Here is a 16,026-nt window from a genome sequence, read left to right as displayed (position 1 = left end):
TGCCCGGATCCTCATCGTACATGAGCGGCAGCTGGATCGCTTTGTCAGTGCGTCAAAGCGGCTCTGCTCTGCTGAGCAAGAGACCACCCCGGTCAGTCTTCACATACAGTGTTTGCTTGCGCTGGATAACCTCTCAACACCCTCACCAGAAGGCAACTCCGCACATGCAGTCAGCCGTCACCTCTCTACCAAGTTGCTGGAAGAGATATGATGTACCAGAGGAAACCACGCTTATGGCGCGTATCCCCAGCAGCCATCTGGCAATCCTGGCTTGCGTGATGGTGCCAATAACCTCGAACCGGTCGTGTACGTCTTAATTGTAGCCGAGCTAGCATCGACCCAATGGCATCGTGTCAGGCTGTCACACGGGAAGAAGCAAAACTGCACAGCCTCTCAGGACCAACCCTGGTTGATCGCAATGTGTATCCATGGTGTCGTTGAGTGACCTTCTCGATATTAGATTTGGAATAATCACTCGCAGAGCCGGTACGGTACAATGTCGACAGGTTTTCTCTCACGATACCCGGGCATCCTCCAGGATGTACAAACCCCTAAGCTGTGACTTCTCGCACAACGTCGCCAATCTTGCAGACGGCCCTGGGCATCACAGGGACCTATGTACGTATAGAACTCCCTTGCGGGACGGGGTATTTCACAAGATATGCCGCCACGACCCCATAGGGAAAGGTCTGGCAGAAGACTTATACTTGCTTGCATTAAGACGCTGCTGTGCGACCAGAGTTGGCCAGAGTACGCTTCCCAGCTGACCTGAAGACTCCCAATGCTCTGGACTCGTCCCCTGAACGGACCTTCCACCGCCAGTCTTGCTCACTACACAGACGGGATCACGCATACTCGAGCGGGGCATGCTACCGCTCAACAGGCACTCGTCCGAAGTATGGTGGCCTCTGCCTGGCGTAGCTTGTCTCCGTGTGACTCTAGTGTCAGCCGTCAACTTTGTTTTGCTTTCTCTGAATAGGTGGTTTGCCGTCGAGGTTGTACGCCGTAACATAAGAAGTTGTCAGATGTCGAATCTTCGAATTTTTGCTACCGGTGCGGACTCTATCCAACCAATCCTCCCTGTTTATCCGAAGATGGCACAGATCCGGAAAGTTGGAAACATCAGCCCTGACTGTGTCACGAACGTAAAAGCAACTTCAAAGAAACTTGAGCCCGAAGTCTGCAAAATACTCAACCATGTCCGCTATCGCAACACAAAGTACCAGCACGGCAAAGCAGCAGACCAGGCGTATCACCTAAACAAGGGGTCAAAGACTTCGTGTTTCTTCTGACAGCCACTGTGACTATCAACTGCTTGCCCGCATAACGGTCCTCCAACGGTCGCTAGGAGCGCCACGCCTCACTTTTATCACAGCATGTCTCACCTATCTCAAGAGGCGGGAACTCATCAAAGGACCCTGGTACTACTTGCTTTTGATTCTCTTAGCCTCAAAGACACGTTTTACCATTATTCGCGCCTTGCGGAGAAAAGCAATTAAGGCATCATAGCCGATGGCGGCGCCGAAGATCTGTGGCTGCCACACCCTAGACGTGCATTAACACCCTAGGGTGCATATACTACTTAGGTACTCGTCCGTTGCAGAACGCACACAGTACAGAACCGCTGGTTTACCTGTTTCTGCTCCTGCTCTGGTGAGGGTCTGACAAAGATTTGTGCAATATCAGTCTTTCAATCCTGGTCCCCGGGATGCCTTCTGCATTTGGCCTTGGAAGATGTCCTCAACAGAGACGTCAATTTTCGCCTCAACTCACCCAAAGGGTATCAAGTCCGGTATGAAATGCTCCGAGATTCCCACCCTGGTCTGTAGTGATGTGCAAAGCCTTGATCATGCATCGGAATGACCCGAGGGGATTGCGGAACTTCCATCCCGAGTAACTCATGTGATGACAGCTTTGTGAAGCTGGAAGTATATCGATATGAGGCCAGCGAGCGACAGGAAGCTGGGGCGACGTACCAGTCGATGTTGACATTAAGATCCTATAGCGAATCCCCACGGCTGGTTACTAATAAGTTAGCTACGGAGAAAGCTGCAAAGGGTCGTTGACTCCAACGCTTAGAGTGCCTTCTATCGGCTTACAGTTGGCAAGTTTCTGAGGTCATTGAATGTTGCATCGGCGCTATGTACCAACACAAACCCCTACCACACATCCTCGCAACTGAGCAGAATAATCAGACTCGTTTTCGTATCATACCAGGTCTTCCTGTCTGTAGGCTGGGATGCTTCCCTGTATTCACATGGAACACTCCGGGTGGCTCAGGACACAAGAATGTAAGCAAACCCGTGCCTATAACTGCTATGACAGATCAATGTTAATAGCCACTCATTTTATTTTGATCTCTTGCTCCGATGGATACTTATGGCACAAGGTAAGTCAAGTTAAACCGGAATCTGTTCCTCAGATTGCGTATTGTCCCAATTGCCGTATCATGCCACATGCGTAATTATTCCCTGGAACATGGTTATAACTCAAACGGCCCTGTCAATATCAACCTATGTGGGCCATCGGCCGAGTTCTGACATTTTGACAGCCTCAGGGGCCTGACAGACAGGGGCCTCATTTGTCGTCGACCGACGGATGTTGAGCCTGAGGTCCTGCACAGAATGCCTGACAAGCATCCCGAGGACTTGGTGCATACCTAGACGGGTAAGTAAGCCCAGGGTACTTAACAAAACCCCCCACCTCGACGGTCGGCCAGGGGATCTTTTTGGACGAAGATCAAGATTCACGAGATCCCGGGCTTCCACGACCCAGGTCAGCCCCTTTGTCGGCTCCACCCCGTTGTTGATTCCATGTTCCGCGGCTCCATCGTGCCTAGGGTCTCCACGCCCATGCCAACGTCTACGGTGGGCAGGGTGGATATCGAGACCAGGGCTGGAAGCCAGAAGAAATACACAGTACAGCATTGACTATATTTGAAGCTCGCCTGACAATAGTTTATGAGTTCCAATCTGGAGTGAGATGAAGGTCAAGGTCGGCACCGTGTGCGACCATCAAGCACCGTCCCAAAGGTGATCAGCGCTGAGCCTTTTTCAGGGGTCCCGATGCCTGGTCGAAGCCGGGACCTTAGGCCGGAAAGCTAGGGATCCCCTCTCCTGGTCCACCCCCCCTGCTCCCCATCCACTCCACGCGTACCCGATACCTGGCCCAAGCGCCTGTCATCAACTTTGGTGGACTTGGTCGTCTGCTTTCTCCCCCTTCCAACCTTTGTCGTTCAGGGGAGTCTCCCGGGGAGAAAAGCAGGGCCCCCTGGCCGCTGTCACAAGCAGCCCCACGGCCGAATCGTACTTCACGACGGCTCCCCTTCCAGACCTCCAAGCGAAGCACCGTGGCGGGGCGTGGTGGATGGCACAAGCACAAGCCTGGCAGGCCTGGGTTTCGCTTAGACCCTGCACACACGTTGATACCCACACGATGTCCGTTGGGATCGCCGCCGATTCTCATCGGCTAGAATCGACCTGGATCTTTGGGACGACCCTCTTTTCTGCTCTTATACCCCTCTCCTCCGCGGGCCCCTCGTCGATATCTACCAGCTACTATACGTAGCAGCAGCTAATGTGCGAATGCGGTAATGACGGTGCCCTGTCAGCAAGCCCAATGTACCTGTCGGGCCTGCCTGCTGGGGGTTCTGGCGCAAGGGCTCACATCATCGATCTTGCTTGACACCACTGTCCGTGGGCGGTTCTCGATGCACGATGTCGGTATCTGACAGGGGACGGGATCGAAGAGGAGCCCGCATCTCGCTCGCTCTCTCTCTCTCTTTCTCGTTGTCCGACGGCGACGGTGACGACGTGATGCATACCTTGTTGAGGGGGGGTTGTATCGAACGGAAAACTCATTTCACTCTACACCGGGCTGTTGCTTATTCCTCATGTTTGTTATTCTCCTCCTCGACTCGTGTTCGGCTTTGGGAAGAGAGAGAGACCGGGGGTGGTTGCTCTCTCTTTTCTTTTGCTGTACTCTGGCCTGGCATGTTTCTGAACCACGTGCTGGCCTTCCACGTTACCCATGTCTCGCCCATCAACGGCCAGGGCAAGAGTCCGCCGCAAAAAGCAAAACGTGTTGCGCGACTCCAGCGAACCAGTCTTCGCTGGTGTCTGGGTGAGTGAGGGTGGCCCTTGGATGCGGGCCGCGCTGCCCACCATTTACATAGCTAGGTCGCTCCCAACGCCATGTACGGGGGTTGTCCAATCTCGCCAAACAGCATGAGGCTTGTCAGCTTGCAGGACAACACTGGTGATTGACGAGATGCCATGCGTTTCCGCCACCCGAGAAGCTGCATCTAGCGCCATGTTCCTGGCCTTTCCAATCAATCAATCAATCAATCAATCAATCAATCAATCAGACAATTGACGTAGACTTGACACGCCGAGGAGACGGTCTTGATACTTGACTTGACTGCGGTCGAGACGGGTCACCGAAGGCGCAGCAGAATCGCAGAGCGCGCGGCTAGAGTTGACTTGCCATGCGCACGCATTGTTGACAATCGGGCTTAGACGTTTTACGACTCCCCTGGTTTCCCCGACTCCAGAGCCTCTAGCTTTCGCAGCCCCATGTGCCGGGACCTCGGCACTTGGAGGGGGATTGCCAGACGTCCTGCTGCTGCTACTATAGATCCTGGGTGGTATACAATGGTAGCTGTCAAGCAAGCACTACTCGATTGGGACGACTCGGAAGCAATTGCGACACACCCCGAGAGCTTTGACGTTGATGGCGCATCCCGTGCCAGTGGTAAACACTAAAATGTTTCAACTACCACCGGACCATTCACGTTCGTGTGTCAGTCCTGGGGGGAGCACTGAACCATTGTGTCAGCCGAAGCCGCACAGCAGTTCAGACGGCTGCAGGTGGCTTCACTAGCAGGCGTTCCGTTGTAACGATGGCAGGCATTATGAAGCTATTCGCAACTCTATGTCGAAAGGAGCAGTCATAGCGATTTTTTAGCTGCTGCTGGAAACACCTGAGGAGCCGACGCCTGTCACGTACACCGCATGGTTTCGAACCAAATTCTCGGATCTGACAAATATGTAGAACAATTCTGACAGTAACTCTATCTTGCATATCATTCACTGCTCGCAAGCGCATCTGTGCTTGGTGCTCAACAATGTAACCCAAAGACGGCACCAACAAGTATTCCAGGGAACCACGATGCCTGTCCGACGATCCGTCTATGATCGGGATCTCCCTGATCTTCCGGCTCCCTTGAAAAGTCCCCTAAGAGCCCGGAACATTCCAAATCTACACTAGAGGTACTCTGCACGAAAGCATCAAAGCAAACGCAACGGGAAATACCCCCACTCTAGGACATCGCTGATCCCTTCTCCTTTCCACCAACACGTCCTGACCGATAGTATGGCGCTCTAGGTACTGGTACAACGTCTCCCAGTCCTGATACAAGGCGGATCATCGTCCGCTTCGCAACATCCTGTTCAAAATGTTCCGCCGGCCCTTCTTGACGGCATCCGTGCTGGGCCCACCGGGCTCTTCCGGGGACTTGGCATCTGCCTTCTGCGTTGCCTCGCCCTTGGCCACTAGCTCGTCGTCGGAGTCGATCAGATCGTACTCCTCGGAGGCTCGCTTTTCGATATGTCGTTTTTCGGCATATCCCGAGTGGCCCGGTTTCGAGCCTGCGCCCGTCCTTGTAACCTCATGCATCTTGGTCAGGCCACGCGAGAGATGCTCAACCATGGGTGCCTTGACGTCCCAGTTATTGTCGGGCTTGAGGTCTAGAGCCTTCCGATACAGAGAAGGGAAATGCCTCTCAAACTCGTCTTCCAAGTCCTTCTGGTGTTGAATCGTGGCTTCGATGCGAGTAGTCTTCACTGTGGGTACAAGTTCCACAGGGGCGACTCGGTCTTCGCTTTGAAGCAGCTTCAACCACTCGTCATACTGTTCCTGATTGTCCTTCTGAGGTAGATCATTAGCTCCATTGATTTGTGACCCAGGAAGGGAGAAAACCTACATCCTTCTGATTTGACTTATCTTGCAGGCTTTCCAGGTGTTTCCTAGCGTGCCCGCTCATCTTCTGGCCGCCGATGAACTTATCGAATGATCCCGAGAACTCGCGGTAGTGACCTTTCAAGATGAAGCCCTGGCCAGCCCAGCCTTTACTCCTGAATTTCTGGATCAAGGCCTCGGCTGTCGGGCATTCCCATGTAAACTCTACATGTCTGTCGTAGAAGACTACACATCTAGATGTGTACCACTTGTTGAAAACCTCGCGGCTAGTATCATCGACGAACGCCCTCTCGATCATATCCGGCGAGGCTCTGTGGACAAAAGAAGCAGGTGCTCTGAGGTTGATGGACCCATGGATGTGAGACCTGTCGTATTCCGTGGGAGAACGTAGGTCAACTAGAAGTATTTGACTTGGGGTGACAAGTTCCAGTAAGCCGTTGAGATGCCCCGGAAGAATCATTCGTGGGCCTTCTCTCGACGGCTCTTGTCGATGGTCATCTATTCGCAAGCTTTGTAGTTTGTTAGCAACTTCTTGATGTTCTCGACGATGATAGAACCAAAGCTATACACCATATTAGCGTCTCACTTGAAGAGTACTTCGTGGTTCTTACGTCTATGTCTGCCGTCTCGATGCCGAGATTGGATGCTAAGAACTCTTTTACAGCAACAGTCGGCATGGGATCTTCCTGGAAGTATTCTTCCAATCGCCTCTGGACGTGTGCAGCCAAACTGGGCCTGCTGGGTATGTTGTCGCTAGAAACCAGGAAGGTTCTCCTGGAGTTTCGCGACTGATTGAGAATCATCTGGTTCGTTATGGCATCGTTAGAGTTGGCTCTAGTCGAGACAGATGCTGGCGCAGTCTGTTGCCGACTCAGTGGTGCTGAGAATGACCCAGACGTGAATGGTTCTTGGGAAGCTGCGTCTGATTGCGTGCCGGGCAGATGAGCCCCGTGGCTGGAAGACAAAGCTTCCGTCGCAGCGCGAACTGGTACACTCGCAACAGTAGCCATATGATGAGGCCAGTAACCTGACAACGCTGTTGACCCAGACAAGATAGATCTGGCTTCCTCTTCCGACCCGCTCGGGACTGCAACTGGCGGTGGCCGGCTTGCTTCCTGGCTCTGCATTGCGAGGTTGTTCGACCGCACGAAAGCAATGAAATTGCAAGCAAGATTCTCGGGCAGCAAGTCCCAGACCATTACCGGCAAGGATAAGAGAAGAAGGGTGGAATGGCTCTTAAACACGCCTTGTACTTTGACGTACTTTGCAATCGCTGGGAATGCCGCGAGCCAGTTTTCCCACGCGTTGACATCCAGCCTTTGATCGTCTTCCAGAGCTAGAGATATCATGACGTGGGGGACGTCTTCATTGGGCTCTGAGCCGACAATGTCCTGAGCAGCCCCAGATCGACCTGTTGCAACTTGTGTATCGATCTCCGGCTCCATCGGTGGCGAAGGAGGTATTCTGTCATCGGACAGTCTCCGCGCCATCTCGATGCTCGGCGCCCTGTGGTTGGAGGTCATCATGAAGTGCACTGGTGTGGACCGAGCTTCGAAGTGCTTCCCGTTCAACATGATGGGCCGAGGATGCTTGAGCCGAGCCAATATTTCTGCGTGGAGCATAGCCGCCGAGTACGTCCTGTGCTTCCACTCCTGGAGGACCTCAATCAACGCATTGGTGAAAGAGTACCTCCCCGGGTCCGGGGCAATGGCGTCCCAGCTACTTGCTGATATCGTCTCTGTGATACTGTTTCCGTTCGGGAAAGTAGCGCTTGCAGCACCGGCACAACAGTCAAGAAGGATCAACACATCTGACAATGATCGTTCCAATAGAGTTTGGATCGCGGACCACCTGCTCATGTTAGTATAATATGGCTGGGTGAGTGGCCGAACGGTGAAAAATTGACTTACTGGAGCCAAGGTGAGTCTGAACTGCGATTACTGCTCAATAGTCAGACAAGCTGCCAAACTAGGGGCACTATACTACTTACGCGCACCAGGTACTCTGCCTCGATTCGTCGATCCTCGCATGACCACCGTAGTAGATGATGAATAGCGTTTCAGTGGACTCGTGCTCTTTGATCATCTGACCAACCTTCATCATCAAGTCCAGGTGAGGGTTATCAGACGGGATGGCGAAAGTCTCGGTCTCGAAGCTATAGTCTTCACGAAGACACTGCTCGAGGTCCTCGAGCTCGGGGAGCACGAACAGGTCGTCAGACCTCCAGTGAAGAAGCAGCGCCTGAACCTTTTTGTACCTCTGCGATCGGCCACGGTTCGGGAAAGCTCGCGCAGCAGACTGCGACTACATCAGCCTCTTTCATCTCAAACCGTCGACGCGGGGGCTTGCGCCGCAGCATAGGTATCACCCACATCCTCCAGTGTTTTGGCAAAGTCGGATATATGCTTGACATGGTAGTTCACGAGGCTGGTGTCGTGGGTCTTGGCCGGCGGCGCCCTGTCATCGCCAGCGCTCGAGCCATACTGGTCAGACGTGAGTAGGCCGGACCTGTACCGAGGGTTCACTCGACGGTTCTCTCCACGTACGGTTGAATCCCCGCTGCTCATGCTCCCGCCATCCGTGGGCCTCCTTGTCCGTATTGTCACGTAGGGCTGCTGATCCCCCATTGCTACGTCTCAGGCCCGGGACCGGCCGAGGAGCGAAGGGGCAAGAAGTCAAGAGAAGTCAGGGCAAAATAGTCAATGCAGGCGACCGCGCGCATCACATCCTCTTATTCGACATCTAGCGGCAATCGCACTTGTCGGGCGCAAAGGGGGGGAGAAACCAGAGCGAAAAGTCACGTCGCGAACAGTTTGGAGATGAGGAGTGGCGGGACAGGGTCAAATCAGCATCATTTCTTTACTCACACCAGAGGCCCCGCGGACAGCATGAGAACAGGCTGGAGATGCAGGACGTTGTGCAGGGCGGCGTCGTCGGGCTGAGGGCGCATATCGAGGCCGCTCGGTGGCAGAATCGGGTTTAGCGGCTGTCTCTCGTGGGGGATTGATTTCAGCCTTAGCCGGCGAGATGGCATGCGAACACAGAGAGGGGTCGAGCAACGTGGCGGGGCTGAGCTGAGTCCTACAGCAGATAGAGGATCAGCAAGACTAGTCAATACTTACAGTAGTGCCAGGAGCCTGCAGAGAGGCAAGTCCTTTGGCGGTCGAAGTTTTACTTCGAGGTGATGGTTAAATGTGTCCAGCAGGGACTCATTAACTTTGGTACTGTTTAAGTCAATCCCAAAGACTTTCTGATGGTTCGACTTGCGCTTGGCACGGGCAGCTAGACTATATGCTCACGTAACCCATTTCACACGATTCATAGGACTTCTTCTTGTGATTGGTATCAATGTATGCAATTCGAGGGATCGGTCGTGAAACCTCTTGTCTTCGAGAGACAGCTTTACCAACGCCGAAAACGCCTTGCAATGCCAATCATGTCTAATCCAACACCATCGACAAACACCCCTTTCGACAAAATCCAAACACCGTACAGATGCATATATACAACAGACACGCCGCCGGCCTCACTTGTTGATGTACACCGGAATGCCGTAGACCACGACCGCCGCGGCCGTGAGGTAGCGCAGGCGGCATGCGTCCTTGGCCTTGGCTACGGCCTCTACCAGGCTCGTCGCCTTCTCAGCATTGTCCTCCGACGCTTCGACCACCTTGGCCTTCTTCCTTCCCTTACTGCTCCCTCCAGCAGTGGCCTTGCCTTTCCCTTTCCCGACGGTGGTGCCGTCCTCTGCAAATGTGCCCTTGGGCATTAGCCCCCATTCCTCGAATACTCGTCCCGCATAGCGATCAATGTCTCTATCCGTGACATCCCAGAGTGTGCCAACAACCGCGGGGCTACCAGCAAGCATGTAGTTCCAGACGGTGCCATGGTTCTCAAAATCGCCCACATCCGCTAGAGATGCAGACGAGCAGCCCATGAGCAAGGCGACGGCACGGCACTTGTCGAGTTTTCGTATGGTGCGACCTCGGATGTATTGGGCACCGCTGCCGTGTCCAAAATAGAGTAGCAGGTCTGATTTGGTGAGTGCGCCCTCGAACTCGTCCTCGGTAGGTACCCGTGTCTCGATGCTGGTCCACGCTGGGGGTAGGGAGGCGAGGGGCCTGCCGAAGGTTGATTGAGTGGATTTGAGATCTGTGCTTGGATTCAGGATGTATGTGCCGGAGTTCATGGAGATGTGATGGCCCTCGCGCGCACCCTGGACATATGGTTCTTCCTCGTCTCCGTCATCGAACGACTGGGCGTGTGGCGAGTTTTGCTCAAGAATGGAACGTCGAAGGCAGGCAAGCGACGGGATCCGAGACACAGCTAGGCCCTGCATGCAGGGAATGGATTCCCAGGGGAAAATATGGAATGCCTTGTCCAGAATGAGAATGGTGTGCACATCCCCTTCTGCGTCCTTGTTGCTCTTCAACGAGGCGTGGTAAGCGTGCAGAGCATCAAATGTCTCCACCACCATAGAGTCAAAGTCGATCTCGTCATACGCATTGCGTTCGCCGTGGAACTGCAGGATGTCCACAACGAAATAGAGTAGATCCGTCAGGGGCTCATCAAGGTCGCATTCAGGGATGGTGGCATCACCGAGCCCGATGAAGAGGTCCAGGATTCTCGGATCCAGAGAAACTTTGGTTGCTGTCGTCTTGGTGCGTTTACCCCGAACCTGCTGTCTGGATGGCAGATGCTTATCGAGGATGTTTTGGAAACTCTTCTGAAACCTGGCAAGCAAGTCAGACCGGCGATGGTGCTGCGCGAAGATACCCTTGAAGCCACCGAGCCATATCTGTTCCATGTTTTCCAGAAGATCTTTCATTCGCTCATCGAGGGCTTCTCGCTCTGCCCACCAAGTTGACTTTCCACCCTTCGCGCTCATATCACGAGCATTGTGGCAGGTTCGGTTGGTCGCTTCGATAATATCTAGCATTTCAGCCCGGCCTTGCTCGAAATTGAAGACCTCACAATCGGCATCACGCGAACTAGCTCGTTCAAGAGGCAAACGGATAGCGAAAGGACTATGGCCAGCCTGCAACTTTGTGATACAGAGATCGTGCTTGTTGTCACTCAAGGATATGGAGACAACATTCCATGATTTAGGAATGATATCCACGTATTCCCTCTGAAATCGGTTCATGTCGATGGAGAAGCCAAGGCTAGAGCGCCTGGGATCAGTAGTCTGTGCGAGCAACGGCCACTCCGCCTTCCCGGCCTTGTCATGATCAATCTTCAGTGTCTTGCGTTCTCGGCGCCAGACGAGGTTCCGGGCCAGCTCGACCGAACAAGTAGCATGAGCAGGATGTCCTACAGCAGTCTTTGAAGGGCTAGTTGTTGACAAGAGCAGAAACACGTTTTGGAGCAGAATAGCAATGCGGTGGACAAGTCTGCCATTTCCGTTGAGGCTTGCGATCGAGTGAGCCTCGAGGAGGTAGTCTTGAGCTTGTCGCAGGTTCTCAAGGAACCCAGGAGACGATGGAGATGCTGCTCGTGCCTTCCGGGGCGGTGTTGACTTCGTGAGTGATAGTGTTTCTGATTTGCTCTTGGATGCCGCAACAGCTGGAAAGGAGAGGGTGGAATCCTGGATAACGGAAAAGACGGAGTCGCGTCCCATCTGCTCCAGACTTTGACCAACGAGGGCCACGGCCATGAGCAGGCGCTCCTGCGTGATGTCGGTAGATAGTTTTGAGAGATCGTACGCGGTCTGCAGAGCGCTGACGGCCGAGCTCCAATCCTTATCTTCAAGCATAGACAAGGACTGATGGCGCAATACCGAAGCACGGAGAAATGATAGCTGTAAATCATCCTTAGTAGCTATAGGTGCTGCTTCAACAGGAGTCTTCGCTCGTCCTGGGACTGCTCCTCGCTTCGGAACCACCTTTTTGGTCGCGGCAGTCGCTCTCGCTTTTGTCTGTCGGCCTGTAGCCCTTGATGCAGGCTTCTCCTTGATAGTGAGCTTCTCCATGGTTTCTTCTATGCCAAGCCCCTCGGAAGAAACATGACCACCTAACCGCTGCAGCATAGAATCTGCAATGCTCATCAAACTCAGTTCACCCTCGCGATCCTCAGAATCGTGAAAGATACGACTCAGTTGGCAAGCCATTTCGATGTTTGAACAAGTCGGTTCAAGGGTAGGCAATGCCCGCTTGGCCTCGGTGGCTAGCTGAAGTGCATCTTGGGTTTTGCCTGCAGTGAAGTACACCGAGGCCAACCAGGCCTGGGACTGCGCGAGATAACTCTCCGAATAGGTGGTTGCTGCGACTTTTTGGGCTTGTTCGGCGTAATACATTGTTTCTTGGTACATGCCGACATGTGCATACACCGCCGACAACTGTAGAGTGAACCGAAAGAGAGGGTAGACCATGGCCCAAAACTCGGGTCCGGTGTTCGCGCGTGTGAAGTCTGCTTGGGATAACCTTGAGCTGGCGAAACTTGATTCACATCCGGAAACATCGACTTGAGACGGTTCGTCACCTTGGGCCGATATCGAGCTTCTCAAACTCTCAAGGTTGGACCAGTCGTGGAAGAGGATACGCACCGCAATCTTGGCGTGATAAAGTGCGTGGTGAGCGTCACCTCGTTCCAGAGCCAGAACCGAATGCAAGAAAGATGCATGAGCAATCGACAGCTTCTTGGTCAGCCTGCTCGTCTTTGGGTACTTCTCAGTCGGAGTGCTTGTCGCAGATGATTGTGCATCAGTCAAATGCCGTTCAGCAAGGTCAAAGTTGCCAACAGCCATGTGATACTCAGCTGAGCAAAGATGAAAACGTGCATTTACAAAAGGGGATACAGACTGCTGCTCAGTGAACTCCTGGGTAGCTTTCAAGATGTTTTCGACCTTCGAGGAATTTCCGACAGTGAGATATTGCAGACAAAGAGCCGTGTTCTGGGAGACGAATAACTCGGGGTTGTTGGTGCAGATGAGTCGCGAGAGGTCTGCCGATAGTTGCAAAATTGATCCCAACATGGTATCTTGGCCCTTCATCCTCGAAAAGTCGGACAGGGCTTGAAGAACCGTTGCCAACTGAGGGGGGTTGTCGATGCTGGTGTAGAGCTCTTCCGCGGATGCAGACCCCTGGACTATTCCAGCCCATGTATGTAGAGCTTTCTCAACGCCGTCGGAGTTGATCTTCGGATCAGCGTCGTAAAGAGTCACCAGGCAGGTGGCCAATCCCTGCAGGTGAGGAATGAATTGCTCAAGACCGGAATCCTGCCCAAGATTCTTGCAATGCAACAACTCGAGCAGGGACTTGATCTCTGTGATCCAGTTGCCAAACTCCTCACGAGACTCTAAATTGGCTGATAGGAGCTGAAGCAGGGTTCTGAGTCGTCTGATCGGATGGTCGGAGACTGAGAATGTTAGGAGAAGCTTGTCCACCAACTGATCGCCTGGTACAAGGGGCTTGCTCGCATAGACAAAGTACAGATCATGCTCTAGCGCAGTAGCCTTGTCCGACCCAGTGAGCAGCCAGGTCCAGTCGCATGGCGTGTAGTCCACCTTGGCCAAACTACAAACAGCTCTCGATAGCGACTCAGCCCTGGGGTTCGACTTCCATGCTTGTACCACACCCTGGGTTGATAGAGCCGCTGTGATGCTAGGTACAATATCCTCTCGGACTAGCGAGTCTCTGATGGATCGTAAAGCATCAGCCGCATCATCCTTTCTACCGCAAGCCCGACACAGTTCTGCTAGTCGTTCTTGCTTGAACAGAAGTTGTGCCCGTGCTTGCTCGCCTTCTGGGCGAAGCTTGACCGCGTCAATAGAACGGCGCAGAGCACGCAAGAACTGAGACTCTTTGGAGTTTGATGCCTGCCGTAGCATAATATGCTGCTGGTAGTAGAAATGAGATATCTTGACGTGGTACGATGCGGAAGGGTTACTCTTGACGCTTGCAGCCATGTCCCCCATCACGTCAAGGAGGGCTGAGCTGTCTTGGAGGATAGGGTCCATGAGATCCCAAGGCATCTTCCCCCTATCCAGCATGACTTTTGTGAGCATCAAAGCCGAGTCGAGCATTAACTGTATTTGTTTGGACAGAATTTGGCGCCGCTGTTCGAAGCGTAGGAGATCTTTGGCTGAGCTGTCGTTGCCGGATGCAGGGGGCTTTCCTAGCCATCTCAAGGCGAAGCGAGGTATTTGCAGTATCACTGTTCCCAATAGCTCCCTTGCCGAACCTGGATCGTCCGGCTCCTTCGCATCTCCAACTACCATGTTTATGGCAGCCTTCCGAACCAAGCAAACGCTAGCCAGCAATTCGTCCAGCTCCGTTGTGCTGCCGCTGAGAGGGCCACGCATACCGTCTAGGACTTCGCTTATGAGACTTTCGTCAATCTTTGTGGTAGTTTTTAGAGAAAGGGCTAGCAGCTGAGCTGTTACAGAGCAACAACGAGCTACCGAATCCTCCTGTGTTGTCGTGAGCAACTTCAGCTTTCTCATCCACTTTATTGCTTCCTTAACGATGCCTGCCTCTCGCGAGGTGGTGCTGAGAACCTGATAGATGGTGGCCAACGGAGACTTTGAAGACTCTGCCGGCTGGAGCGATTGATTGTCGATTCGCTCCCAGACCTGAAGAAAAGCGGAGTTTGCGATTTCGCATTTCGATGCCGCATCAGATGAGCTCCGCCGGGAATAGGCTGACAAACACACGGACAGCGGAAACAGAATGTCCTTGTCAACATTTCCTTTGTGCCCGGACAAACTCCAAGAGTGAAGTCTGGTAATTAAGGCAAGAGTTTGCATCTGAACCGAGGTTTCTGGGGATGGACTGAGCCGGGGCTCCATCGCCACCGCGTCATCTCTTGGCGATAGACTGGGTGACAGCGACAAGAGGCTTTGAGCTAAGCTTTCGAGTTGTTTTGCACACTTGATCTGATCTGACTTCTCGCCCTTCTTTGAGAGTAACAGCAGAGCTAGCGGAGAGGAAGGCCGCGACGGTTGGAGAAAGGGGAGAACAGTATCCAGATGAGACGACTTCTTTAAGCCGTGCATGACGCGCAAGGCCTGAAGCTGGCTAGATATTATCAAGGCCAGAACCGGGCCGGGTACGTTGGTCTCGGTATAGTCGAATAAGTCGGAGAGGGTTTTCGAGGTCGAGCTGGGTTCGGAGGGCGCCTTGGCCTTTCTGGTATCCTTTCCAGCTGCTATTCCCTCCAGCCGGCGCTTGAGGAGGCGCAATTCCCTCAATGCATGCTCGTACAAACTCAAGGCAATGAGCTTGTTTATGAAGGATGACATGCCAGACTCCAGCTGCAAGTCAGGAAGCGCAGTCTTCCCAGCACTGGAGAGGGTCCGCAATGCTGAGAAGGCCGCCCGAGCGCATTCTACCGTCGCCAAACACCCGGTGGATGCCGTCGACGATGAAGGGGTCTTGGTGGCTTTGGTGACAGCGGGTGATGTAGAGACCCGGTTGAGCGATCGGGGCTGTAGAGGGGTCATGGGCGACGAGTTGGAGCGCCGGAGTCCATTCCGAGACCGAGGTGCCGCGGACGGTGGTGGCTGGTTCTTTGCGGCCTCCCCCAGGGCCTTGAGAGTCGCATTGATGACTTGTGTCGCCAGGACTATTTTGTCCTTCTCTGCGAGGCCTGTCTCCGTCCATGCAGCTTGCGATTTGGCCGGGGGGGCGCGTTTCGTGTTTGTCGTCGGTTTCCGCGTTGCGGCAGTGGGTTTTGTCGCTTTCGGTCTCGCGGCCGACGCTGCCTCGTCATGTCGGCCGTCTTGTGTCTGCAGAAGCTCCTTGAGCGTCGCCGAAATGGTGGGAGTGCACGTCTGGACGGAGGCGACCGCGCTCCGGACGGCATCGGCCTGTGTTGTTATTGAAGCCATGTAATGCGATGACTACTAATCATATCGTCGTGGGCAAGGTCGCGTAGTAAGAACCAAAGCAGGAAGCCTCCCCAGAACAAAAGCAAGAAATGCGAACTCCAAGCCGATGCTTCGTCGTGAAAAGACTATTGTATGTTCTTCAGCTCGATTGGGCTTCAAAAAGTCAGTAGCTGCCGACGATGACGGATTGGGATTCACGCGGGCTCACGGCGCACGAC

At 53.6% G+C, this 16,026-nt stretch overlaps 2 protein-coding genes across 2 annotated transcripts; both read right to left on the bottom strand.

The window, feature by feature from the left end:
• Positions 1-5,424: 5,424 nt before the first annotated feature.
• JN550_000168 (uncharacterized protein) lies at positions 5,425-8,606 on the bottom strand (the record flags this gene model as incomplete). The annotated part of the gene is made up of 6 exons (XM_049312904.1): positions 5,425-5,928; positions 5,984-6,541; positions 6,591-7,830; positions 7,890-7,919; positions 7,970-8,277; positions 8,352-8,606. The coding sequence occupies 6 exons, from the start codon at positions 8,604-8,606 to the stop codon at positions 5,425-5,427; spliced, it is 2,895 nt and encodes a 964-aa protein (XP_049177457.1).
• Positions 8,607-9,505: 899 nt separating this feature from the next.
• On the bottom strand, positions 9,506-15,808 carry JN550_000167 (uncharacterized protein; the record flags this gene model as incomplete). The annotated part of the gene is made up of 1 exon (XM_049312892.1): positions 9,506-15,808. One exon carries the CDS (start codon positions 15,806-15,808, stop codon positions 9,506-9,508), a length of 6,303 nt encoding a protein of 2,100 aa, XP_049177456.1.
• Between the last annotated feature and the right edge of the window lie 218 nt (positions 15,809-16,026).

Source organism: Neoarthrinium moseri (genome assembly GCF_022829205.1).
Source record: "Neoarthrinium moseri strain CBS 164.80 chromosome Unknown scaffold1_Wmoseri_CBS_16480, whole genome shotgun sequence".
NCBI lineage: Eukaryota > Fungi > Ascomycota > Sordariomycetes > Amphisphaeriales > Apiosporaceae > Neoarthrinium > Neoarthrinium moseri.
This window is presented reverse-complemented; position numbering and strand designations above follow the sequence as displayed.